The sequence below is a fragment of the Canis lupus genome, chromosome 26, assembly GCF_003254725.2.
Source record: "Canis lupus dingo isolate Sandy chromosome 26, ASM325472v2, whole genome shotgun sequence".
NCBI classification, from domain to species: domain Eukaryota; kingdom Metazoa; phylum Chordata; class Mammalia; order Carnivora; family Canidae; genus Canis; species Canis lupus.
Window position 1 is genome coordinate 20,511,811 of NC_064268.1, and position 24,580 is coordinate 20,536,390.

A 24,580-nucleotide genomic window follows, 5' to 3' on the forward strand; every position below is an offset into this window, starting at 1 on the left:
AGTCTGCTTCTCCCTCTCCCCCCTGCATGTGCTCTCTTCTCACTCAAAAAATAAATAAAATCAAAAAAAGGAAAAAAAAAAAGGTAGGGTATGAAGAAGGGATAAGATGGTAATTAAGAGTGTAGACTCTGGATTCAAATCCTGCCTCTCCTACTTCCTGGCGGGGTGACCTTGTGCTAAATTACTTCACCTCTCTGTGCCTTGGCTTGTCCAATTCATATGGCCACTGAGCAGATCAAATGAGTCAAGGTAAATAAAGCGCCTAGAACACTGCCCCATGCCTGGTGAGCTCTGTTGATATCAGTTGTAATCATGGCCTTTTGACAGATGGGGACGCCGAGGCTCCCAAAGGGACATGCTCAAGATCCCAACAGCCTGTCTGACCCTGAGCTGTCACATTTTGCCTTGTATCAAGGTGAGCACTTTACCCCATCCCCACCCCCGTCCCCATCCCCTCTGGTCCAATCCAGGAGGTAGGTCCTATCTGTACCTCTATTCTGCAGACTAGAAAACGGATGCATTGGGAAAGCAGCCAAAGAATACAACCACACAGCCACTGAGGGGAACAACTAGATTCTAAGGCAGGCCTAAGCCCTGGAGTATGCATGCTACCACCAGGCCCACTTTCTGGCCACCAGCTGGCTTTCTGGCCACAGCAGACTGGTCAAAAGTCTGGTTGGTGCAAGAATGCACTTGGCAGACAATCTGGCTGGCCTGCGTTTGCCTCCACCATCTGAGCACGCAGGATAACACAAAGTTCCTCCCCCCGTGGCAGGCACAGAGGCTCCCCAGGGCATGTGGGCACTGTCCTCAGCAGCCCTGCCCTGCAATTTCTGGGGTCTGGCCCACCTCATGAGCTGGTCTCAATGAATCATTCCCATGAATCCACCTCGTGCCACAGCCCAGAGTGGAGGAGACCAGAGAAGGGCCATGGGAAGGGCAAGCATCTTGGAACCTTCTCTCGAGTAGCTCCAGACAGGGTGAATGTGTGGCTGCCGAGAGCAGAGAAGGGGGACTGCAGATGGCAGGAACAGGTGGCAGGTGGGGAGGCCGGGAGCGGCTGTTACAGACAAGTTTCTGCAGTGCCACAAGGCAAATCAGAGCCAGCCAAGCAGGTATATACCTGGACTTTCAAATCACTAACACCAACCACTTCTGCTCTGCCTCTCTTACTACGGAACAATTCACAAAGTCATGCCGATAACACATTTTTGACAGCTCTCCCAATCCCAAGGTGGCACCGCATCCAAGTTCTGACTCAGTCCACGCCCACTCCCCAGCAGGACACACGGAGGCCCAGAGACCCTGGCTGAGCCTCTTGAACCCTGTTGCCATTTCCCCAGGCTACACAGGAATGCTTGATTTTAAAAGGACCAGGAAAGGAAAGTAGTTACAGATGAACAAAAGCGGGAGGGGCTGGCTACAGATGCCAGAGGCCTGTCTCAATGGCCCTTTGGAATAGCAGCCGCCCAGGTAGGACGAGGCTGCTCAATGCAAACCCAGAACGCACAGAGGAATGCTGCCTTCCGTTCCAGAACTAGCAGATGACAGGGTTAAGAACATCAGGAAGAACTGGTGACTTTTAAGAAACTTGGTTCTTTCATGAAAATGCCATGCTCTGACCTGGGTGCTTTCTGGGCGGCTCCACCTCACAGAGGCAAAGAGGTGAGGGGTCCCAGACTTGGGGGCGATGCCAAGAGGAGGGAGGGGATGTCTGTGTGTCATCCTGAGGGGCACCACTGAGGCACCTATAACTCCAGACTGCAGGTCTCTAGTCTGGGGGCAGAGATGAGGAGGGGGTGGCACTTGTTGAAAGAAGCAGTGACTCACTGAGGTTGCGCAGGTGGCCCACCTGTGAAACCCAATTTCACAGTCATGGAAACTGAGGCCAGATAAGGAGGAATGACTGGCACAGACTACATCACTACTAAACCAGAGTGAGTCACCCGGAGATTTGGCCACCGGGGGAGGAGGTCACCTTCAGAGTGAGCATGGGTGGCCCGGGGGGTGGGGGTGGGGGGATGGTGGGCAGGACCAGACTCCCTTTCGAAGCTGAGAGACTGGCTTCCGCAGGTCCTCACTGTGAAGGGCCACCCAGCTGGTGTGGGGTGGGAAGGTCTGGGCGGTTCTCACTCTTCCTATCCCCTCTGCACAGGTTCCTAATCAGCACCACCAGGTCCTGAGGTGGGCACTGCAAGCCCCTGGGCTTCTCACTGCCCCCTGTCCTGCACAGGGTCTGGTTGAAGGCCCTCAGCAAGGATGTCCCTGTTACAGAAACGACGGAAGCGCACACACACCTGGGCGAAGCGCTCCATGGGCTTGATTTCTGATTTCTTGATGGTCCCAGAGATGTTCCTGGGTGACCTGAAGGACACTCCTTATTCTGCTAATGAGGCATTTAATCCAATGCATATTGGAAAAATACTTTTTAACAAGCACATCGAAGCCAGTTATTTCAAAGATTATGACTGCTCCGGAGACTATATTTACTTAAAATGATCGGTACCCTTATCCATGGCTGGTGGGATTGTAAAACGGGGCAGCTGCTTGGGAAAACTGGCACTTCTTCAAAAGGTTAAACATAGAATTACCATCCGATCCAGCAACTCCACTCCCAGGGATATACCCGGGAGAACTGAAAACATATGCACACACGCAGACTTGTACACGAATGTTCACAGCAGTGTTACAACAGCCAAAAAAAGTAGAAATAATGTCCACCAGCTGAGAACTGGATGAATAGAGTTATATCCCTGCAAGGGAATATTATTCAACCATTAAAAGGTAATGAAATACAACTAATAAAACTAATATGACATTGTATGTTAACTATACTGGAATTAACCTAAAAAAAACTTAAAAAAAAAAAAGTAACGAAATACTGTGGCACCTGGGTGCTTCAGTGGGTTAAGCGTCTGACTCTTGGTTTCGGCTCAGGTACTGATCTCAGGGTCATGAGATCCAGCCCTGAGGCTCAGGCTCTATACTCAGCAGGGAGTCTGCTTCCCCACTCCTCCTCCCTCTGTCCCCCCTCCTCATGCTCTCACTCTCTCTCTTTCTCCAATAAATAAATAAATCTTAAGAAAAAAACTGTTAAAGAAAAGTAATGAAATACTTAAAAAAAAAAGGTTTAATGAAGAACTGCTATAAACCACCACATGGATCGGCCTCCGAATTGTTCTAAGTGAACAGCACCAGTCGCAAAAGGCCACATTGTGCTGACTCCATTTACAGGAAACGTCCAGCACAGGCAAATCCATAGAGATGGAAAGTAGATTAGTGGTTGCCAGGGGTTGGAGATGGAGGGATTGAGGAGTGATTGCTGATGGGCCCAGGGTTTCTTTTTGGGTGATGAAATGTTTTAGAATTAGGTTAGTGATGGTGGTTGCAACATCTCTGCATATCCTAAAAAAATCTAAAAAAAAAAAAAACAACACTGAATTGAATGCTTTTTTTTTTTAAGGGTCAATTGTAGGATATATGAATTCTATCTCAGTGAGGCTGCTATAAAGAGATTACATGAAGTTCTAAAAAATGAGGTGATAAAAACACATCCATTGGGTAGATAATAGAATACTACAACAGGGATTCAGTAGGGTAAACTGGTTCACGAATGACTCAACACACCCAATTTCACAATCATGGAAACTGAGGCAGGATAAGGAGGAACGACTGGCACAGACTACATCACTACTGAACCAGAGCGAGTCACCCGGAGATTTGCCCAACTCCAGAGGCCTGGCCTTGTCATCAGGCCACCCAGCTGAATAAAGGATAGGCGATGGGGTACAAGGAGAAGGGTCCACAGCCCAGGACGGGAGACAGACCTGCAAGGAGGCTGGTAAGCGAGGGAACGCGCCAGCTGCCCCTGTGGGTTTCAGAACAGGAAGCGCCCAACAATGCCTGCAGAGGACCAGAGGAGGCTTCCAGGCCGGGCGCTGCCTGAGGCTTCTGAAGGATGAGTAGGAGTTTGCCAACTCGCCTCACCAACACCCGTACACGCAGTCAGGAGGCCTGGGAGGGAGGGTTTCAGCTCAGCCACATCCCACCTGTGGGGCCTACCAGGCCCGTGGGCGCATGACCTTTCTTAGCCTCAGTTTCCCCATCTGCAAAAGGGGAAGTGAGCAAGTGATGGGCACAGTGCCTTGTAACAACCGCAGTCCCCTGGACGGTGCCCACCCTTCCCTCCCAGGGCGTGACGGGCGGTTGGGTGCGAGAGCCTGACCTGCGCTCTGCCCTCTGCCCCCCAGGTCCGGCCACGCCGCCCCGGCGACCCAGGCCCCCTTCCCCGGCTGCCGCTCCCGGTCCCGGCTGCGCCCACCCAGCGGCGGGGGCAGCGGGGCGGCGGGTCCGCGGGACGAGCACCCCTCGTCGCCGGTGACCCCAGGCCCCGGCGGTGCGCGCCCCCCGACGCCTCCGCTCCGGGCGCGCCTCGCCAGTGCACGGCTCGGCAAGTTAAGTTGCGCGCGACCCCGCGCGTCCCGGCGCCCGCCCGGGGGTCCCCGCAGGCCGGGAGGGGGGCGGGGACCCCGGCAAGCGGCCGCCCCGCCCCCCACGGACGCTGAGCGCCGCCGCGCGGGCCCCCGGCGGGGAGCGCGGTCGGGGCGCCGGGGCTCTGCCGCACCCCGCACCCCGCGGACCGGCCGCGCGCGCCGCCTTCCCGCCGCCTCCAGCCGCCGCGGGCCCGGGCTGGGGGCTCCTCGGCGCCCGCCGGCCCTCCACGGCCGCCCCGCCGGCGCCGCGCCCCGCGCCCCGCGCCCCGCGCGCCCCCCACGGCCACCTACCGTGCGCGCCCAGCGACTCCGGGCTGGCCAGCCGCCCCGGCCGGGGAGGGGGAGGGCCCGCGCGCGGACACGCCCCCTGACGTCACGGCGCCGCGGCCCCGCCCCCGCCGCGCCCCGCCCCGGAAGTCCTGGTCGGCGGGGCCGTCTGTGCGGGAGCCGCTCCGCCCGCCTGTGAGCAGCGAAGTGCCGCGGCCGCCGGGACGCGGCGTGGAGACGAGACGCTGGGCCGAGGGCCTCGGGCTGCCGCGTGTGCCCCGCGGGGTCGGGGGAGGGCCGCGCGCGCAGACAGCGGGGCTTCTCCAGAAAGGGGCGCTTCGGCCCCGCCCGGCCCCGCCCGGCCCCGCCCGGCCCCGGCCCCAGCACATTCTGCAGCACCTGGAGACACATCTGGGGCACGAGGCTGTCCGACTGTGTCTCCAGGGAACGGGCCACAGAGGCTCCTGAACGTCGTGCCATGACGCAGCCCCCGCCCCGCCTCAAGGTCGGTTGTGCTGAGGTTGAGAAACCTCCACATACAAGAGTGACAAAGCTCCAGGCTGACAGGCCTCAAGGTGTTTAACCTCTCTGTGCCTCCGTTTCTCTGTCTGTGAAATGGGTGTGTAATACAGCCATTATGTGCATATGCACTGAAGGAAGGGGATGAAAGGGATGCGGGCTTACTTTTCATTGGGAACCTTTGTTCTTTGTTTTTATTTTTTTTAAAGATTTTATTTATTTATTCATGAGAGACCGAGAGAGAGGCAGAGACACAGGCAGAGGGAGAAGCAGGCTCCCTGCAGGGAGCCCGACGCGGGACTCGATCTCAGGACCCGGGGATCACGACCTCAGCCAAAGGCAGAGGCTCAACCACTGAGCCACCCAGGCTTCTATGTTTGTTTGTATGTTTTTATACATTTCCGTAATAATTGCAACCATAACAGCAGACACACGCGCACACACACACTAAGTAGGAAACGTTTATCTAAACATTTCTATATTTACGTATTTAAACTACTAAAAGCCTGTGTGATAGGTCTATTGTCATCCCCACCTCACAGATAAGAAAACCAAGGTGTACAAGATATTTAGTAATTTGCCCATGGCTAGCCATGCGTTCATTCATAGCTCTTCACTAATTCATTCATGGATCCAGTAAAGAATGCCTCCCCATGTAGAACGTGTTGGGACTGACACTGTGAAATCCCCCGTCTCCATGAAGCCGGCTATTACTGAAAAACACATATTAGAGGTTTTGTATGACTAACTGCATAGTAACTCTGCTGGGTGCCTTATAAGGCCCCTTTGTGGGTGGAGAGATGGAGATCAAGAGAAGAGATCTGAATGGGGATCATTTGTTTTGTCGCATTCTAGCTAGCAACAGCATCTCCTGAACGCCTTGTGCCAGGCACCGGGATTCAGCAGGTGACAGGAGGACAAGACCCCTGCATCCAACCAGACCCTTAACAAGCATGCACGATAAAGCAGGCACCTCTTATGGGGAAGAGAAAACAGGGGATTAACTGGGACCAGGGAGGGAGGGCCAGGAGTGTTTACACTAAGGCCTGAAGCATGGAAGCCTGTGTGAATCACAGGGATCAGCAGGTGAGAGGTCCAGCAGGAGGCACTTTTCAGATGCAGACTGGTGTGCAGTGCAGTGGATGGGATGCGGGGCAAGGGAGAGATAGGAGGTCAGAGGGGTCTGCAGGGTCTGGATGCTACAGGGCTTCAACAACTGTGCAAAGGAGTCAGGACTTCATCTTACAGCATGGAGAGACACGGAAGGTGTTCCGCTGGGGAAGGACGTGGTTAGCTTTGCTTTCTGCAAAGACCCACTGGCTACTCTGTGGAGCAGGACAGGCAGGAAAGATGATTTGGAGGCTGTTGAAGTCCTCTGGAGGAGGCAGCCAACCCCAGGCAGGGCCAGTGGCATGGAGGGAGTGTTCACGTTCCAGAGATGTCTGGAAGACAGAATTAGCAGATCTCAGTTGCAGGGCTAAAGGGGGCCAGAAGATCTGGTTTCTAGGTTGGACCTTCCCCTATCAGCCCTCTAACTCAGCAAACCCCTCCAGGTCTCGAGCTGGCTGTCTCCTCCTTGAGGAAGCCTACCTGCCCCCAGGAGATCCTGATGAGATGGACACCAGACCACACCACCCAGGAATTTGATGTGACTTTTGCAAGCAAATGAAAGATCCCGGCCTGTCTGCCCCACCAGTTTCTGAACAACCGGGTAGGGGCCTCTTCTGTCTTCTCCCCCAACCTGTTTCCCCAGCACTCAGGAGGCCCTCAGCCAATACTTGTCAGAAGCAGGAAGAATAAATGTGGCACAAAACACGTCGATTCTAAAACTCTTTCCAGCTCTGACGTTGGAGATGATGATGCTCATGATGATTCAGGGACTGACTGCGCTTTAGGCTCCTTATATTTGTGACAAATTGATCCTTTACTCCTCCCAACAACCTCATCACTCCCATTTTACAGATGAGGAAACAGAGGCTCCATCGGGTAATTTGTCTTGACCACAGGCAACAGCTTGTAAATGTCAGAGCTGAGATGTAGACTCAGCATGGTGGTAGAAGGAGTGGACAGGAAGGAAGCCTCTGCAGTGGGCAGGGAGGAACCTAAGATAGAGGACAGGTACTTTTCTTCCACTGGAAGGATGTATACCACTCCTGCCCTGGTACCCAAGCTTCACAAAGCACTCTGATATTAGGTATCTGATCCAGGTGCCTGGCTGTCATGGTAACGAGGCTCTAAAGAGATGCTCACTTCTCCAGAAGCTCCTCAGGACACCCTGCCTGACACAATGTCCCTTTGCCAAAAATTGGTTGCTATGTGTCTGTCAGCATCTGGTGCTGACTACAAGGGATCACACCTCTGGGTAGTCCTTCTACTCACTCCCCACCCTCCCCCACGCCGCACACATTGCTGACTTTTTTTTTTTTTTAAGATTTTATGTATTTATTCACGACAGACACAGAGAGAGAGGGAGGCAGAGACACAGGCAGAGGGAGAACCAGGCTCCATGCAGGGAGCCCGATGCGGGACTCGATCTCAGGACTCCAGGATCACGCCCTGGGCCGAAGGCAGGCACCAAACCGCTGAGCCACCCAGGCGTCCCGAAATTCAGATTTCAATGTTCACAAATAGTTTTCTTTTCTTTTTAATTTATTTATTTTATTCAGAGAGAGAGACTGAGAGGCAGAGACAGGCAGAGGGAGAAGCAGGCTCCATGCAGGGAGCCTGACGTGGGACTCAATCCCAGGTCTCCAGGATCACACCCTGGGCTGAAGGTGGCGCTAACCTCTGGGCCACTGGGACTGCCCACATTGCTGACTTTGTATCCATGCCCTGTTGCTCAAAAGATGGTAGTTTACCTCCTGTTGCCCTGGATGGGAGAGAACACTCCATAACCAAGGTGCTTTGTCTTCCCAAAGGCCTCTGACTCAGAGATTCATGAGCTGGGATCTAATGTTGAAACATGATGACATCCCAGCTGGCACTGCGTTTGGAAGCCAGCATTTAGGGCAAAGCTCCTGCAGAGTCAAAACAAGCCCTGAGAAACTCCAAGAAAGCTGTGGACATGATACCCACATGGCCAAGTCCGGCTCCACTGGTCGCCTCCAGCACTGTGCCCATCAACATTTCTGCTGTTGAGCAACCTGAGAAAGTAAAACTCTAAGTTTCAGTCTCAAGGCAGAAAATAGGGCTTATCTTTAAGCTCTGAAATTCTGTTCCTGGTGGTGAGAAGCTCACATCTTGTTGGAAGTAGGACCCACAGCAGAGGAAACAGGTCCCTAACTCTTATGTCACACTCCCTCCCAGTCTTTTTACATGTACCGGTCTTTGACTTGCTTGTACTTTGTATTTGCTCTGATTTTTAATACATGTTGTGTTTATTCATAAATTTGTTAACAAAAGCTAAATAGGGCGCCTGGGTGGTTCAGTCGGTTAAGTGCCTGCCTTAGGCTCAGGTCATGATCCCAGGGTACTGGGATTGAGCCCCTCCCCCATCGGGCTCCCCACACAGCGAGGAATCTGCTTCTTCCTCTCCCTCAGCCCCTATCTTCCTCTTTACCGCCTTTGTTCATGCTTGCTCTCTTTCTCAAATAAATAAATAAAATCTTTTTTTTAAAAAAGGTAAATGAATGTAAGGAGATAATGATAAATCAAATATAAAATAATCACTTTGTTATTTCCTTCCTAGTCTTTATTGGTTGGTTTTGCCAAATGTCTATCTCATGTTTTTGCACTAACATTCACATTGTTTTCAAGAAAGAAAAAAAAAAAAAAAACATGAGAAAATGAGGGCAATGACACCTTTCTTTGAGTTAAAGCAATTTGGAAAATCTAGATCATGAATGCACGCAAGTTTTACCACAAATTGAACCAATGGATTTCTGTTAATTGTGCCTTTTATAGGACTCATAAGATGGATACACTGAAAACAAAACAAAACACCTGCTATGACCAAAATAGTTCTTTCAAGAAGTACGAAATACAAATTCTCGGTGATCAGAGAGCAGTTGTGCTATATCTGAATAGAGAATGTTTCTCTTTTCCTTTCTCTTTCTCATCAAATCATGTGTCTTTTGGTCACTGAAGCCTCAGAGTTGACTTTGTATGGCCCATGTGACTGGAAAGCTTGACTCCACTGTAGTAGAATTTTAGAGCTGCACCCACCAACCTTGGGAATTGAGGATGGGAGTCTATGTAGCTTGACTTGGGAGTCAAAGAATCATGGAAGCTCAGAGATGACTTGCAGAATCTTGGAGCATCTTGGAAGTAGGGAACCATGGAATCCCAAGGTCAGATAGAATCTTGGGGCTAGTTGGACTTTCGAGCTGCCCCTGTGGAGACAGGAGGAAGAAGTCCCAGGGAACTGAAGCAATTTGCCCAACACTTCGCAGCTTCTAACAGTAAGGCAGGACAAACACCCACAACCACAGATTCCTGCCTGGGAATCCTGTCTTCTAGTCCAAGACAGGACAACCTGTCTTCAAACGCAAGACACTGGTTGTTTTGAAGGGTGGAGGTGTGGAGAACGAGAGGGAGAGGGAGACTGCATGTCCCAGAGTGCAAGACCCTCTGAGTCAGGTGGTGCCTCAACTTTTACGGTCAGCAAAACCACAGAGTGGGGTGTCATGAGGCCCCACATTTCTTTCCAGCTTCATCTCCTGCCACGTTCTGCAACTTCTTCCCATCCCCTGCTTCTGCCCACACAACCACCAAGCTAATGCTCTCATGTCAATGAGCTTTGCTTGTCTCCACCACGGTTCTCTCAACCTCTGTGCCTTTCCCGTGGTGCTCCAGGCCTGCCAGGTACAGCTGTGAAAGTTGGGCATAGCACAAGGGTATCGCATTCAAACTGCAGCCATCACAGATTTATACCAATAAATTCTGGCAAATGGTAGTCAAATGTCTTGAGGACGAAGCATCTTTTGATCCTCTGTACAAAGGTGCCATGTGGGGTAGTAACGTCCCTGCTGTTTCTTCTGTCTAGAATGTTAACTTTCCTATTTTCCCCACCAAGCAAACTCCTATCCCATCCCTCAACGCCTCCCTTCCTCCATGACAATACCTCTCCGAGGCTTCCTACGCAGATTAAAGGTTAATAACATCAATCAATAATAACTGTAGATATGGGAGTCGATATCACCCGGTGCAGGTTTCCGAAGAGCAGAGCATGTACCACTTGTAGTAGGAGACATGATTCTTAGTGGAACCTGGACCCAGGATTAAATAACACTGCATCAGATACAAGAGAATAATGCTCTTTTCAATCTTCTTTGATTATATCAGAGAGAAAAATATGTTTGGAGCAAGCATGTCTTTCATATCTCTCTCCAACACTTGCTAATCACCCATTTTATCAAAGAGCACACAGGTTATAGCCTTAGAGTCTTCGGCAGGTGGTGGTGTCTATTCGATACTTGGCCTTCCTAAAATTGTATTTACACAATTGGTTTCTATCTATGGCATATGACGCTGGTTTTCCACTTCCCGTAGTGTTATGAAGCTTTACTGACAAACGAATGCCTCCGAGCACAAAATAGAAGGCCTATTTAAAATATATATATTAAGTAAATAACAAAACAGGTGTTAAGCCAAGAAGGTAAAAAATCATGAGCGAGCACAAAGGAGTAGAGTTTGAAAACAAAGATTTGTTTAAGAGCGCATGCAGGCTCAGCAGCCAGCCTGCATGCCTGGGTTCAAATTTTGATGGGCTGTGTGACCTTGGGCAAGTCACTTCTCCCCTCTCCGAGTCTCCATTTCCTCACCTGTTAAATGGGAATGATTATAATGTCAGCTTCCTAAAGTAGTCCAAAAGATACACTAAGTGATTGTGTGTAAAGAACTTTGCCGTGCTTGCTGTTTTTGTTACCAGTATACATAATTATTAAGACTAAGGATGAGGTGCCTGGGAGGCTCAGTGGGTGGAGTTTCTGATTCTTGATTTAAGCTCAGGTCATGATCCCAGGGTCCTGGGGTTGAGTGCTGTGTCTGGCTCCACACTCAGTGGGGAGTCTGCTTGGGATTCCCACCTTCTCCTTCTACCCTTCCCCCTTGGTCACATGTTTTTGTGGACACGCACGCTCACACACTCTCTCTCTCTCTCAAATAAATAAATGAATCTTAAGAAAAAAAAAAAAAGACAAGACTGAGGAAGTCACATGGTGGCAATGATGGGGGACCCCAAAGCTCACATCTATACACAGATCCAGGAGACATTTTGGCTTTAGGAACTTTTATTTGCACAGGAAAGACAGGGAAACTGAGTCTGAGGGAGGGGTGTAATGAGTGAGAAGAAGAGCAAGGTATGGATTCACTTGGGAGGCTCAGCAGCCAGGACCGGGAAGCAGCCCTCACGGTGCCACTGCCTGTCACGCAGGCGACGTACTGCCTGCATCTGCGGCTGGAAGGCCCCCCACTCGTTCCAATGCCGGAAGTCACCTGGCTCCAGGAGATATTGGTACCCACGGTAGCCGGGATATTGATAGCCGACCCAGCTGGGAAGGAAGCAAGAAGGTCAGGGTGGAGACAGCCAGCCTCACTGCCTGGCACCCGGACCCCAGGCCGGACCAGCCAGTTCTCCACCCATCCCTGCCATCTGCTCTTTATCCCTCATGGGCTTGGATCACAGGAAGCAGGTGCAGCTCCTCTGCCCTGGCTTTGTCCCTTCCTGGGGCTTCCTACCGGCTTTAGCCAGTGACTCCGTCTCTCTAGAAAACCTTGGTTTCTCCTTCTAGAAAGTGCGAGTGGTCACTACGACTGGTTTGGTCCAGGCCAAATGGGAAAATGTTCCAGAAGTGCTTACTGAGTATATGATGTATGTGCCTGGTAGTGAAACCGAAGCACATCCCACTGACGGTGGTGGCTTGGGGCTCACGGAACAAGATCAAAGGGATGAAGACAAGCTGTGGGGACTGGTCAGCAATGAGGCAGAGAAGAAGGAGGAGCCTCTTTTCAAATAATGGTTTCCTTTGTATGTAAGTGAATTTACGTGTAGTGATTGGGAACGCACATTCTGGTGCCAGCAACACCTGGGTTCAGATCGTAGCTCTGCCGCTTACTGGCTATGAGAATCCAAGTTGATGACTTACCAGGACTTCAGCTTGTTGTCTTGGCAATGATGCTAATGCACCTACCTCATAGGTTTGTTACAAAGATCCCGTAAGCTATTCACTGAGAATGAATTAGCACAGTGCTTGGTACATGGTTATCATCAATGAATCATTTCTGACTTCTGCCATTTTCCCTGTGCTGGGAGGGTCTGTCCAGGCCTCTCCCACACCTCCTGCCCATCTTGCAGAGTCTGCTTTAAGTTCTAGACTCCTCAGATTAAACCTCTGACCTGCCTTCCACTCCCGCATGCACAGCCAGGTCCCAGAAACCTCCCTTCCTCCTCTGACCTGTGATGTTGGACATCATCTCATGGATATACATGGGCCTTGCTGCTGGGCTGAGTGAGCCCCCCTGAAGGCAAGAACTGAGCCTTATTCATCCCTGCCTCCTTAAAAAAAAAAAAAAAAAGACAAGACTAAGGAAGTCGCATGCTGGCAATGATAGGGGGACCCCAGGGTTCTAGCACAGTGCCCGGCTCACAGGCGATGCTTAGAAATTTCAGGTGGCTTGCAGGGATGCAGGTTTCAGGGAAGAGGAAGAGCCAAGCAAAAATCCAGAACCCTGATGCTGTTGTAGGAAGTCAGAAAGAGTCCAGTTGAGAGACAGAAGCTCTATATTTGCCTAGAGGAGACCAGGAGTGTCGGGCACGGTAGTTCAGAGGCAGTGGGATGGATACATGGATACAGTGATCTCCTCAGGGCATCCAGTCCTCTATGGTCTCACAGAAATGAGGTCCCAGGGCTCTGTTTCAAAAGCTTCAAATCTGAAGAGTTTGGATAAGGGGCCCTTTTAGATCAAGGAACCTGGAGTGCCCATTGTGTAGATGGGAATGCTAAGATGTGCAGATGGGCTCGGGGCTCACCCGGCTTTCACAGCACCTCAGTGACAGGTCAAGGCCCCTGCACTACCCAGGCTCGCCTCTCTGAAGTCATTCTGCTCATTTCCCCTGGAGGCTCTGGATGTCCCCGAACATGCTCTTTTCTTAGACGCATCTAGATTCATCTACCTGCATCAGCTCTGCCTCTCTCACTTATTTCTCCAATCCCAAACTAGGTCTAGAAGGGTTTACTCTCTCCATCTTCCATCTTTTTAGAACCAATTGCCAGGTTTGTTTACATCAACATGTATATTCATCAAAGTACGAATCCCCTCTCCAGAGGAAGAAAGCTCTGTGGGTGGAGTCCCAGGGACCAGCCCTAGGAGAATTCAGGAGGGACTCTGCAGCCTTTCCCCCTGCACCCGATGCTATATCCTATAGGGAGGACAGCCTTTGAGTCTGTCTGTGCTTGAAGAAGAAACAGAAGCCCAGGGCCGGGCTGGAGGGGTGACTTACGTTCCGCTGGAGACCCTCACGCTGCCAACACGGTCACAGAAGCCGTAGACCCAAAGACTGGGCACATCGTCCTCCTGGATCTCCATGGTCTTGCCCTTGAAGTTGGCACCCTCAAACAGGCAGATCTTGTGCTCCTGGGAGTCCTGGGGAGGGAGAGACTGGCTCAGGCATGTGAAGTATGAACGGGCAAAGAGAAGTAACTGAGAGGGGGGGCCCTGGCTGCGGAGAGAGAGAGAGAGCTGGGGGTGCTCAGGCCACCGTGGGAATTGCCCGGGATTGCCACCGTCCAGCCTGTGAAAGGGGGATAACAGCCTTGATTTTAAGATGTTGTCCATACAGCATTCTTAGCACAACACCTGGCATGTGACAAGTGCCACCAAAACATTAATTTTTGACTGTTATTGTTATGGCCCAAGATGCAGAGGCTCAGAGGGCTCAAGATGGTTGAGCAACATATATTGTCTTATCCTCACAAGGTACCTTTCTACAACATGCCTCTTCTCAGCTCCCACACACGCTTGAACCTGCCTGTTTGATGTTTGGGATGAGCACTGGGATTTGCGAAACCTCTCAGGAGGGTCTAACCTGCAGTCAGGAATTAGAAATGATCCACAAACAGAAGCAAGGAAGACACCGAAGTGTCTAGCTCTGACAACTGGGATAATGAGTCTCTAAAGCAGCAGGGGAGGCAGAAACCAGGCTTCACGTCTCTCATCTGTCCAGGGCTCCTAGCAGGGGCTGGGTCCCAGGGACATCTCACGAATCAATGAGCACCAGCGCCCAGTGCCCTTGGTCGTCACGCCTCCCTGCCTGCCATTCCTCCTCCTTGCTTGCCCCCCGCCCGCATTCCCTTGCCTGCCATCACACCTGACACTTGCTCCTGCCCTCCCCATCAGTCCCCCAGCACCAGCTCAGGAGCCACTCACCATCTTGATAGGCCGGAAGGACATGAGCCTGTCACTGCGGTAGCTGCTCGACCACGTGTCCCAGCGCGGGTACTCGCCTTTCTCCAGGACGAACATCTCCCCTCGGAAGTTGGACTGCTCAAAGGCGACCCAGCTGGATGTGACAGCGATGGGTAGAATGACAAGGCAGGACCGGGAGAAGCAAAGGCCAGAAGGAGAGAAACCGTTAGCAGAAGCCCCCCAACACACACCCTTGCAAGGTAGCCCTGAGGCCAGTGAGTTTGATCCTAGGCTATGTTAACTTACTGGCTGTGTGACCAGGGGCAAGTGGCTTTACCTCTCTGAGGTTTGGTTTCTTCATCTAAAAATGCCTGTTTTCTGGCAGGTGGTGGAGGATTGTATGAGACAGTGTGTATCATTATGTGAGCGAAATGTTTCCCCAGTTGTGGGATGCACATGGTCTAAGTACTGAAAGAACCTGCAGTAAAATAGACATAAGAAGACATTTTATTTTAGCCCTGAGGACAGCTAGGACAATGTCTCCGTTGGATGCTAACGGACCTTTAACACTCACTAGTCTCTCTTTTCTGTAACAAGGCAACAACAGCTGCCCGCCCAGAGCCTGGAGCAGGCAACGGTGGGATAGCGCTATTTTGTGTTCGTTGTGTTCATTTTTTTTATGGATACCATTTTGTGTGTGTGTGTGTGTGTGTTCAAAGTTTATTTCAAGTCACAGAAAATATACAAACTAAGACAATAGAATGAACTGATTTTGTTCTGAGAGGTGATGTGAATCCTCCACTTGGCACCAATTTGGGTCATTCAAGGGTTAGGATGCAGAAGTCATCTTTTTGCAATGTTTCAACAAAGTTATGGAATTAGTGTCCCGATTTGTTGCCAGGTATTTTTGAAAACCTTTCAAGGGGGATCCCTGGGTGGCGCAGCGGTTTGGCGCCTGCCTTTGGCCCAGGGCGCGATCCTGGAGACCCGGGATCGAATCCCACGTCGGGCTCCCAGTGCATGGAGCCTGCTTCTCCCTCTGCCTGTGTCTCTGCCTCTCTCTCTCTCTCTCTCTCTCTCTGTATGACTATCATAGATAAAGAAAAAAAAAAAAAAGAAAGAAAACCTTTCAAGGTGTTCCAGTGGATTTCTGTATTTGTTCCTTTAAGATTAGGATATTCTGCCTCTGCTCAGGAGGCAGCATGGCAATCTTACTTATTACTTATAGCAAGTGATGTTGCCTTCTCTTTGTGCCAGTGATGTAAAGGTTCTTGAAAATATATCTGGGTTCGAAAGGGTCATTTAAAATGAAATATGTTAAATAAATAATAGTCCTGGATGTACTAAGGGGACAGTTGATACAGGTGCTTGAATCAGGTTTGATAAGGACTGGCCTGGAATATGGAACTCACTCGGTAATTGCTATGGAGGCAGTGGGAGGGGACTGGTAGTAACACCTACCTCTCAGATACCTCTGAGAATGAAATGTGACTGCATTTGAAGCCGTTCAGTCCTCCAGGAGAACTGATTGCAAGTTTGAAGTCCAATGGGGCTTTTCCTGGCTTTCCCAGGGCAGCCTGGTTAAGGATGGGAAGTGAACTTGTGTTAAAGAGACCCCTGCTTCTGGGGGAGATTGATGAGAAGTTTAAGAGTAAGGGACCCCTTAGCCTTTGCTCTATATGGGTTCAGGAGTTCTCAGGAAACAAGAGGGACATTGACGTTAGTATTGTCTCTCTGGGATCTTTCTCAACCTAGAAGGAGATGGGGGTGGTGGTGTGTGTGGCAGGTGGAGGATGAGCTACCACCATGGATGGAGGCACAATGAGTCCTAGGAGCCTCAAGTCTTTGTCTGAGGAATGAGCCAACCCACTCTGGAGTGATAGTTGTGCTCCTAGAATAGAGGGGAATCTGCTTCAGCCCTGATTGATCTGGAGTAGATAAGGATGGATGGATGGATGGATGGATGGATGGATGGATGGATGGATAGTTGGATGAGTGGATAGGGAGATGAATGGATGGATAGGTGGGTGGATAGGTAGGTAGATGGGTAAAAGGGCAGATGACTTGGTGGATGGATGGATGGGTGGATGGATGGATGGATGGATGGATGGATGGATGGATGGATGGATGGATGGGAAGGGAGCCTTGGAAGATGGTTCTTGTAGGAGTTAAGAGCATTGACTCTGTAAATAGACCTAAATTCTAATCTCAGTTCATCATTTATTTGCTGCTTGACTTCAGACAAGCCACTCAAGCTCGTTAAGCCTCAGGAGAAGAGAGGAAAGATTGCATCTACCTTGTCAGGAGATTATGAGGGTCTAAAAAGGAATGTGCAGAGCAAATCCAGCGCAGAGAAAATGCAATGAATACTATCTTTTATGGTTGGAAAGGGAGGAAAGCTGCTGGGGGTCTGAGCTTATGGAAGGATAGATATTGAAGTGGTTTGGCCACCCTGTCTATCTTCCCCCAAACTTCCCCTGTCATAGCTCTGGGAATTATAACACCCAGTGAGGATCTATTATAAGACTGAGGAACTGTAAGTATTTATTTCAATATCTTTTCTCATCTCCTCACTGGAGCCTTATGTGCAAGTAGAGAAAGAGGGCAGGGATATTAAGTTACAGATATGGAAACTGAGGCTCAGAGGGCTTAAGTCACCAGCTATGGTCCCGGGATGGTGTCAGGTATCAGGTTTCAGGGTGAAGGTTCCTAAGTTTCAGGTAGGCATGCCCTGCCTCTCTCCCCACCCCTGTACCAAGGGCACCCTGCTCCTCTCTTTCCCCTGCCCACTTCATCCTCTCCATCCTTTTTCCACCACAGTCTCTCCTATAGCCCTATGGGGCCTGACACAGACCCAGGGCCCTGGACCACAGCCCCTTTCTTTCCCCATTGGGCGCAGCCCCAGAGCACACACCACACACCAAAGACCAGCTGCATCTTTGTTGGAGGAGAAATACTCTGGGTTTGAGTCACTGTCACCAAAAAAAGCCTGAAAACCCAAATTGGCCACATCCGCAGCTTCTGTTCCCAGCTGGGCTTTGGGGCTGAGGGTGGGGCTGAGGCTGTGTTGACCACACCAGGGGTGGGGGTGGGAGCAGGAGGTAGAAGTGCACTCCTCCCCACCACCTACCCAGGATCAGGGTGACTTGGCTGAACTCATGGGGCAGTGGAGAGGGTAAGCAATGGTCACTGTCACCTGCTATGTTGGGGCACTCACACAGTGCCAGGCCCACGCCGCATCATCTCCTTCAGGCCTCAGCATAGTCCAGTGAAGGGGAGTGGGGACCATGACTCTCCCCATTTCAGAGTTGGGAAAGTGAGTCTCATGATGCTGGGCATACAAGCTGACCATACGCCTTGGGGGATTTGGGGCTGGTGAGACAAAAGGCAAAGGGGCCTTGTGGGTCTTGTCCTGCGCCCTGACCTCAGCCCACAGGGGTTGGAGCTGGTATGGCCACTATGAATGTCTTATAGGGTTGCTTGATACCCAGGAGAGCGAGTAGCTAGTGGACACTCGGCCCTCTGGTCAAGAGAAAAAGCATTTCTCCCCCCAGAATTATGACTTTCTGTGAGTGTGACCTTATGCTGATCAAATCACCTCTCTGAACCTCAGTTTCTTTATCTGCAAAATGGGAAGGGGAATAATACCTTCCTCCCAAGTTTGAAATAAGGACTAGAAATATGTGTGTCCGATAGCCAAACTGTGGAAGGAGCCTCGGTGTCCAACGAAAGATGAATGGATAAAGAAGATGTGGTTTATGTATACAATGGAATATTACTCAGCTATTAGAAATGACAAATACCCACCATTTGCTTCAACGTGGATGGACCTGGAGGGTATTATGCTGAGTGAAGTAAGTCAGTCGGAGAAGGACAAACATTATATGTTCTCATTCATTTGGGGAATATAAATAATAGTGAAAGGGAATATAAGGGAAGGGAGAAGAAATGTGTGGGAAATATCAGAAAGGGAGACAGAATGTAAAGACTGCTAACTCTGGGAAACGAACTAGGGGTGGTGGAAGGGGAGGAGGGCGGGGGGTGGGAGTGAATGGGTGACGGGCACTGGGGGTTATTCTGTATGTTAGTAAATTGAACACGAATAAAAAATAAATTAAAAAAAAAAAAAGAAATATGTGTGTCTCTGCTAGCATGGTGGCAGGCATAGAGCAGGTGCCCCGTAAATGCAGCTATTATGTTTCCTTATTATTATTTTATCACAGTGCTAGGAATGTCCTCCCTCGTCCCACACTCACGGTCCCGAGGTGACAATGAGGCTGCGCACTCGGTCAAAGCCACGGTCTCCCAGGTTCAAGCACTCCCCAGAGAATTCCACACGACGGCCCTGGAAGTTCTCCTGCTCGAAGACCACCAGCTGCAGGAGAGAACCCCCATCCCAGGGGGAAAGGGGTGCAGAATGAGGGGGGCAGTATACCTCCCATCTGGAGATGCTCCAGGCCAAAACCTCATTAAATACCTATATAAATAAAAGCAGGCCTGCACAGATCATATGAGAGTGGGCCATGAGCCAAATTCTGTGGAACAATCCTGTCCCCCCTTCCTTCTACTTCTGAATTTAGTATCTGCACAATCATTAGGCTCCTATGGATTTCTTTCTTTCCTCTGTGCTGTTCCTTCTGCCTGGAATGCTTTCCCCACCATACAACCTCATCCTGGAGTTCATGTTCCCTGTCCTGCTCTAGGCTCAGATGTCACCTCCTCCAGGAAGTCTTCCCTGATGTTCTGCCCCATGTGGGCTTGGTCGAGTGCTCCTGCACTGTTCTCAGCCCATTATTGGCACAAGCAATACAGTCACTGCTGCTTTGCTTTCAAGTGCCCCCTTCTCTCCCTTGATTCAGCCTCCAAGGACCAAGGGTTTCCCCAGGGCAGGGTGTGGGGTTGATCTAATTCTGTACCTCAGCCTCAGTACCTGCCACAGAGCTGATGCTCAGAAAATGCTTGCCCATCCACCTGCCTCCACGTAGGAGCCTCTGCATTGGACTTGGGCTAATCCCTCACCTCACTGAGCCTCCAGCAGTTTGGTTTTTCATTTGCAAATGTCTTCCTTCTCCAGGCCTGTTTCCCCAGCTATACCAGGAGGAGGTTCCCATACTCTTGACCCAGCCCTTTCACTCCTATGCTTGTCCTCCCAAGAGAAACTCTGGTATGTGGACCCCAAGAGATGAAGAGAAGGCCCATCCTGGCCACAGTGTGCACCAGAGCAAAGCTAGCAGCTGCCCTGATGGTCCTCAGGAGTGACGGTCCCCACTCTGAAATATCAGACAGCTGCCAAAATGAGGGACCCACAGCAACACACAGCAGTGCTGATGACTCTTAGGGATCTCAGAGTGGGTGACAAGAAAAGATATAAACCCAGAATAATTGCCCAGAGCGTTTTCCAATGAGTTAAAAACACATAAAACATAAAGAAAGGAATTTCTTTTAAAGGAATAAGGGGTAAAAATGCATGCAGGCCGATGGTGGGCAGGGGTGACATTGTCAGGTGCCTTGAGTAGGGGAGAAGGTTGATGGGCTCATGAGGGATACTTTAGAGGGAGAGGATTTTACTGGGTTCTGGTTCTTAATTGAGGTGGGGCAGAGTTTGCAGGCATTGCTGCATTATTAAAAGTTAAATAAAAAGGAACGATTAATGAAGCAACTGCATGACAAAAGCCGACCAAGCGAGGAGGAGCGTGTGAGCGCATGCCGTGAACCTGGCAATGTGAAATGACCCCAGTTCCGCGTACCGGTTTGAGACCAAACCAACCCCAAGCCAAGGGGGCTGGAGAAGCTCTTTCAGTCCTCACTGCTTTGAAGAATTTTCAAAAAGGTCTGAGGCCACCTGCTGCTCCTAGAGTACCTCCTGGGGGCTGGTGATTTCTGGTAAAGGGAGGAGGAGGAGGAAGGGAAGGGCAAGGGAGGAGAGAGGGGAGGAGCTGAGAGGATGTGCAGGGGTGGAGCCCAGCCCCCGCACCTCAGGGTGCTTACCTTGTAGCTGCCGGGAGGCAGGTCCCCGGCTTTGGTCGTTGGCACCGTGGCTGGGGCCAGGGCAGGGCCGGGGCCGGGGGCAGGTCCTGCGGCCGGGGTGCCCTTTCCCTTCCCATCAGGCCCCGGGTTCACTGCAGCCGTAGCTGAGGCCTTCACAGCCTGAGACATGGTCCCCACCTGCAAACCTCTGGAAAGAAACCTTTGGCCTAGGTCACTCAGGGATGGCACCCGCAAGCTGTCCCCCAGTCTCACATCTCGCCAGCCTTCCTTGAACTCATTGCTCTCTCGCTCTCTCTTTCTCTCTGGAAATTCTGGAGATCATGCATCTCTGATGTCCTTCCACCTGTCATGCCCTCCCTTCCACCCCCTATTCCCCTGCTGTGTCCTTCCTCTGCAACGAGAAGCTCTGCACACCGCTCTCCGCTCTCTGGGCTTCTCCGCCAGTGTGATAGCAATTGGCCCCGCCGCATTAACAGCACCCTGTCCCATTTGGGACTCAGGGTACCCCAGGCCTGTTACGCCCATGAATGAACGCTGATCCCATATGCAGTGCGTGCCATCGTATCCCCTCGGAGCTCAGAGAGGGGAGGTGACCGGCCCAGGAGCACACCGCCACTGGCCACTGCTAAGAGTTAGGACTCAGTTTCAACTTAGGCAGAGGATCCAGCCACAGGGTTATCATCGCTCTGCTGACTCGTGGTCCCCAGCGCTTGGCCCAGCAGCGTCTCCCATAGGAGATTCTCCACTGACACCTGTTCAGCCAATGTTTGAATTCTGGTTCCTGACTCCTTCCTCAGTTGAGCTGCGGCCTGGGGCGTTGTCTGGGAACAGGCGTGTGGGTGCAGACACAGGCCTGGGACTGGGGCATGAAGGGGAGCCGAGAGGATGGATTCCGTGAGTGTGGGGGGCTCTGAAATAGGGACTGCACGGGCACTGGCCGGATCGGGCTCCGGTCAATGCCTCCGGTTCCTCATTGCTTCGGGGGCACAGGTGCCTTTGAGTGTTTGGGGAACGCCCTGTCCCGGGCTCCCTTTCATTTTGGAGGCAATTTCCGGGGATTTGAGGACCACCTGACAGTACAGATTAAAACCCTCTGGTCCAGCTGATTCCTGAACACTTTCTGTAAAAAAGGAGCCAGTCAGGGCAAGCAGCTCCCTCCCCCCGCCCCCCAAGGACTGCCCTCTCTGGGCAGGCCAGACATCTGGGCCACATCTGGGGCTTGCAGGCTCTTGCTTACCAACCCCCCCCCCCAACCCCCATGTCACTCTGTGAAGCAACATTCTCCTGAGCTGGCAGTTGGGCTTCTTCCTTCCTGGGGATGTTGCTCTTCTCTCTCTGTCTCTCTGTCTGTCTGTTTCTCCTCCCTCTCTGTTTATTTTTATCTCCTCTTTCTCCCTCTGCCTTTCTCTCTCTTTGGTTATGGGTCTCTCTGGCTCCCCCCTCTCTGCCTTCCCTGGGGCTCTCAGCAGCTGCGGAGTCCCCTCTTACCTGGGGACCTGCTACTTCCTGCTGAAGGACAGGCAGGCGGTCAGGCGGGCGGGTGGGCCGGTGCAGTGGGTGACTGGGGGCCGACCCCCCATTTTATAGTCTGGCAGACACCAGGGCCCATGGTCTGTGGCACAAAGCGGGAGCTGGCTCAGCAGGCTCTGGGCAGGGGGCGGCCCCCGGGGCCCTGATCTTGCCCCGGTTACTGTGGAGGACAGCACTTTCCATTGTGAGCCCAGCTCGCGCAGCAGAAAGCCTGGCCAGTTGCCACTTCACCTCATCCCAGGCCTGGCCCCTAGCCGGAGGCCTTTCTCTAGAACCCCAGCTGTGCCAGGCCCACGGGGTCCCTGCTGGCCACAGGTCCTGGGACAGAGGAAAGGAGAACCCCGGGGGGGGGGGGGGGGGATACTTGGGTGATAAGGAGCACAGCAGATGGGGAAAGCCTTTGTAAAGGCCGATGTGGGTATGATGTCAACAGCCCTACCTGCGGAGTGTTTGCTGTGTACCTACCACAGCGCTAGATGCACTCCCCACGCCGTCTTGGTCAAGCCCCAGGACAATCCACCTTATTTGGTACTATTTTCTTTTTTTTTTAAAGATTTTATCTATTTATTCATGAGACACACAGAGAGAGGCAGAGACACAGGCAGAGGGAGAAGCAGGCTCCCTCTGGGGAGCCGATGTGGGGCTCAATGCCAGGACTCCGGGATCATGACCTGAGCCAAAGGCACACACTCAACTGCTGAGCCACCCAGGTGCCCCTATTTCATACTTTGAGTACCCATTTCACAGATGAGCCAAGCAAGCTCTCTGACAGAGAGGTCAGAGCCAGGAACCGCCCCCCAACAGGCTGGCTGGGGGGCCTGTATGCTTCATTCTCAGGCTCTCTGACTTTGGCTCTGGCCTGACTTTCTGCCTCCATAATAGAAATCAGGATAGTAAGTGGGAGTGAGGGGAGGGCACTGTGCTCAGGTGAGTCGAATGTTCCAAGCCTGAGTCTTCTTCCTCTACCCACACTGGACCCAGATTCATCTCCTCCCCTTCCCTGACCTGCCTGTAGAACCTCTTCTCCATAATCTGACCCTGGGGACAGAGCTGGTGGCCAGGAACATGACTTCCTTGGGGGAAGCCCAGAGCCCTACCACTTCTTGTGCTCTGCTTTTTATTTATTTTTTATTTATTTTTTATTATTTATTTATTTTGTGTGTGCCTGTGTGTGTGTGTGTGTGTGTGTGTGTGCTCTGTTTGACCCCAACACAGGGTCTGGCACAGAGTGAACCTTCATTCAGTTTGAGGGGGACTAAATGGTTATGCCAGTGGCTCACAATGGAACCTGGGGTGCAGGGGGTGGTAGGGGAAGCAGGATGGGGGAAGAGAAGTAGGGTGACTGGCTGGGAAAAGTGGAGAATCACAGAGAAAGAGAGGAAGACAGAAATGCAGAGGAGCCATGGGGGAGACGGGCAGTGAAGAGGAAAAGACAGAGATAGAAGCCAAATAGAGCAATCAAAACTCAGAGCAGTGGAACACACACCAGGAGGCTTACCATCCAATTCCCTTCTTTCACAAGTGGGAGAAACTGAGGCCCGGTGGGAATAAGTGACTCCTACACGGTCACACAGTGTGAGCTCACAGTGAGCTGGGGGGGCCTGCAGGGCCAGGTCTGCAGTCTGGCTCCCCGGCCCCCAAGTGGTGGTGGCAGCACCGGTTCCTGCCTCTTCTGCGGGGGGTCCAGGGACCCGGCCCCCCACAGAGCCCAGCTCCCACCTTGAGATCACCATGGCCTGGGGCCAGCTCTGCTGTCTGTCTGCTTCTCCACCCCTAGCCAGCCTCCCCTCACTTCCCAGCCTCCCCCTCAGCCTTTCATCCTGGGCCAAGGCCCGGGAAGGGGGGCGGGAACCACAGGATGGGGCAGCCACTGGAAACTGGGCCAAGATGCCTGTGGCTAGGTGGGGGGGCACCCACAGGTCTGGGCTTCAAGGCCAGGCTGTCTGGGGCAGTTCCATGTCCCCCATGGCTATTGGCCACTTACCAAGGGGTGGGGGCAGAGGTGGGGGCTGGCCCCCCATGCTGGGTGGCTACACCCTGAGCATTTTACTGACTTGGGTCCTGTAATCCTCACTATGAGGGGGTATCTCTGGGATGAGTTCCACTTGCAGATGAGGAAACCAAGACTAGTCCCTTTCTCTGCTCTCAGCCTTGTGCCTCATCCCCAAAATGGAATCGGGAGTCACATCTTTTTAACTCCTGAACCCAAGCTCTTGAAAACAACGCACTCCTGCTTTCATATGAAGAATTATTTAATAGTATTTTTTTCAGCTTTATGAGCACATACCGTTGTGTAAGTATAAGGTATACAAGGCATTGATTTGATACAATAATAAATTGCAAAACAATTACTACCATCCTATTAGCTTCCACCTCCATTGGGTCACACAATTGCTGTTTCTTTTTTGTGGTTGAGAACACTGAAGATCTACTGTCTT

The 24,580-nt window shown here is 51.8% G+C and overlaps 3 protein-coding genes across 6 annotated transcripts in view; 1 reads left to right on the plus strand and 2 right to left on the minus strand.

Moving 5' to 3' along the window:
• Positions 1–4,864, minus strand: part of TPST2 (tyrosylprotein sulfotransferase 2) — a 52,298-nt gene extending 47,434 nt beyond the window's left edge. The window contains exon 1 of one of the 3 annotated variants that reach the window (XM_025474395.3): positions 4,785–4,864. The gene's annotated coding sequence lies outside the window, so the exon portion shown is untranslated. Of the gene's footprint in view, positions 1–3,827; positions 4,107–4,784 lie in introns of those variants that run through there. The other 2 variants (XM_025474394.3, XM_035706219.2) reach the window with 2 other exon arrangements.
• Positions 4,865–4,909: 45 nt separating this feature from the next.
• Positions 4,910–24,580, plus strand: part of CRYBA4 (crystallin beta A4) — a 28,082-nt gene continuing 8,411 nt past the window's right edge. For both annotated transcript variants that reach the window (XM_025474401.3, XM_025474402.3), the window contains exon 1: positions 4,910–5,265. The gene's annotated coding sequence lies outside the window, so the exon portion shown is untranslated. The remainder of the gene's footprint in view (positions 5,266–24,580) is intronic.
• On the minus strand, positions 11,492–22,301 carry CRYBB1 (crystallin beta B1). Its single transcript, XM_025474399.3, has 6 exons — positions 22,101–22,301; positions 20,613–20,799; positions 18,881–18,999; positions 14,646–14,778; positions 13,720–13,862; positions 11,492–11,770 (listed from the first exon to the last, which is right to left on the minus strand). The coding sequence occupies exons 2-6, from the start codon at positions 20,778–20,780 to the stop codon at positions 11,587–11,589; spliced, it is 747 nt and encodes a 248-aa protein (XP_025330184.1). The 5' UTR covers positions 20,781–20,799; positions 22,101–22,301; the 3' UTR covers positions 11,492–11,586.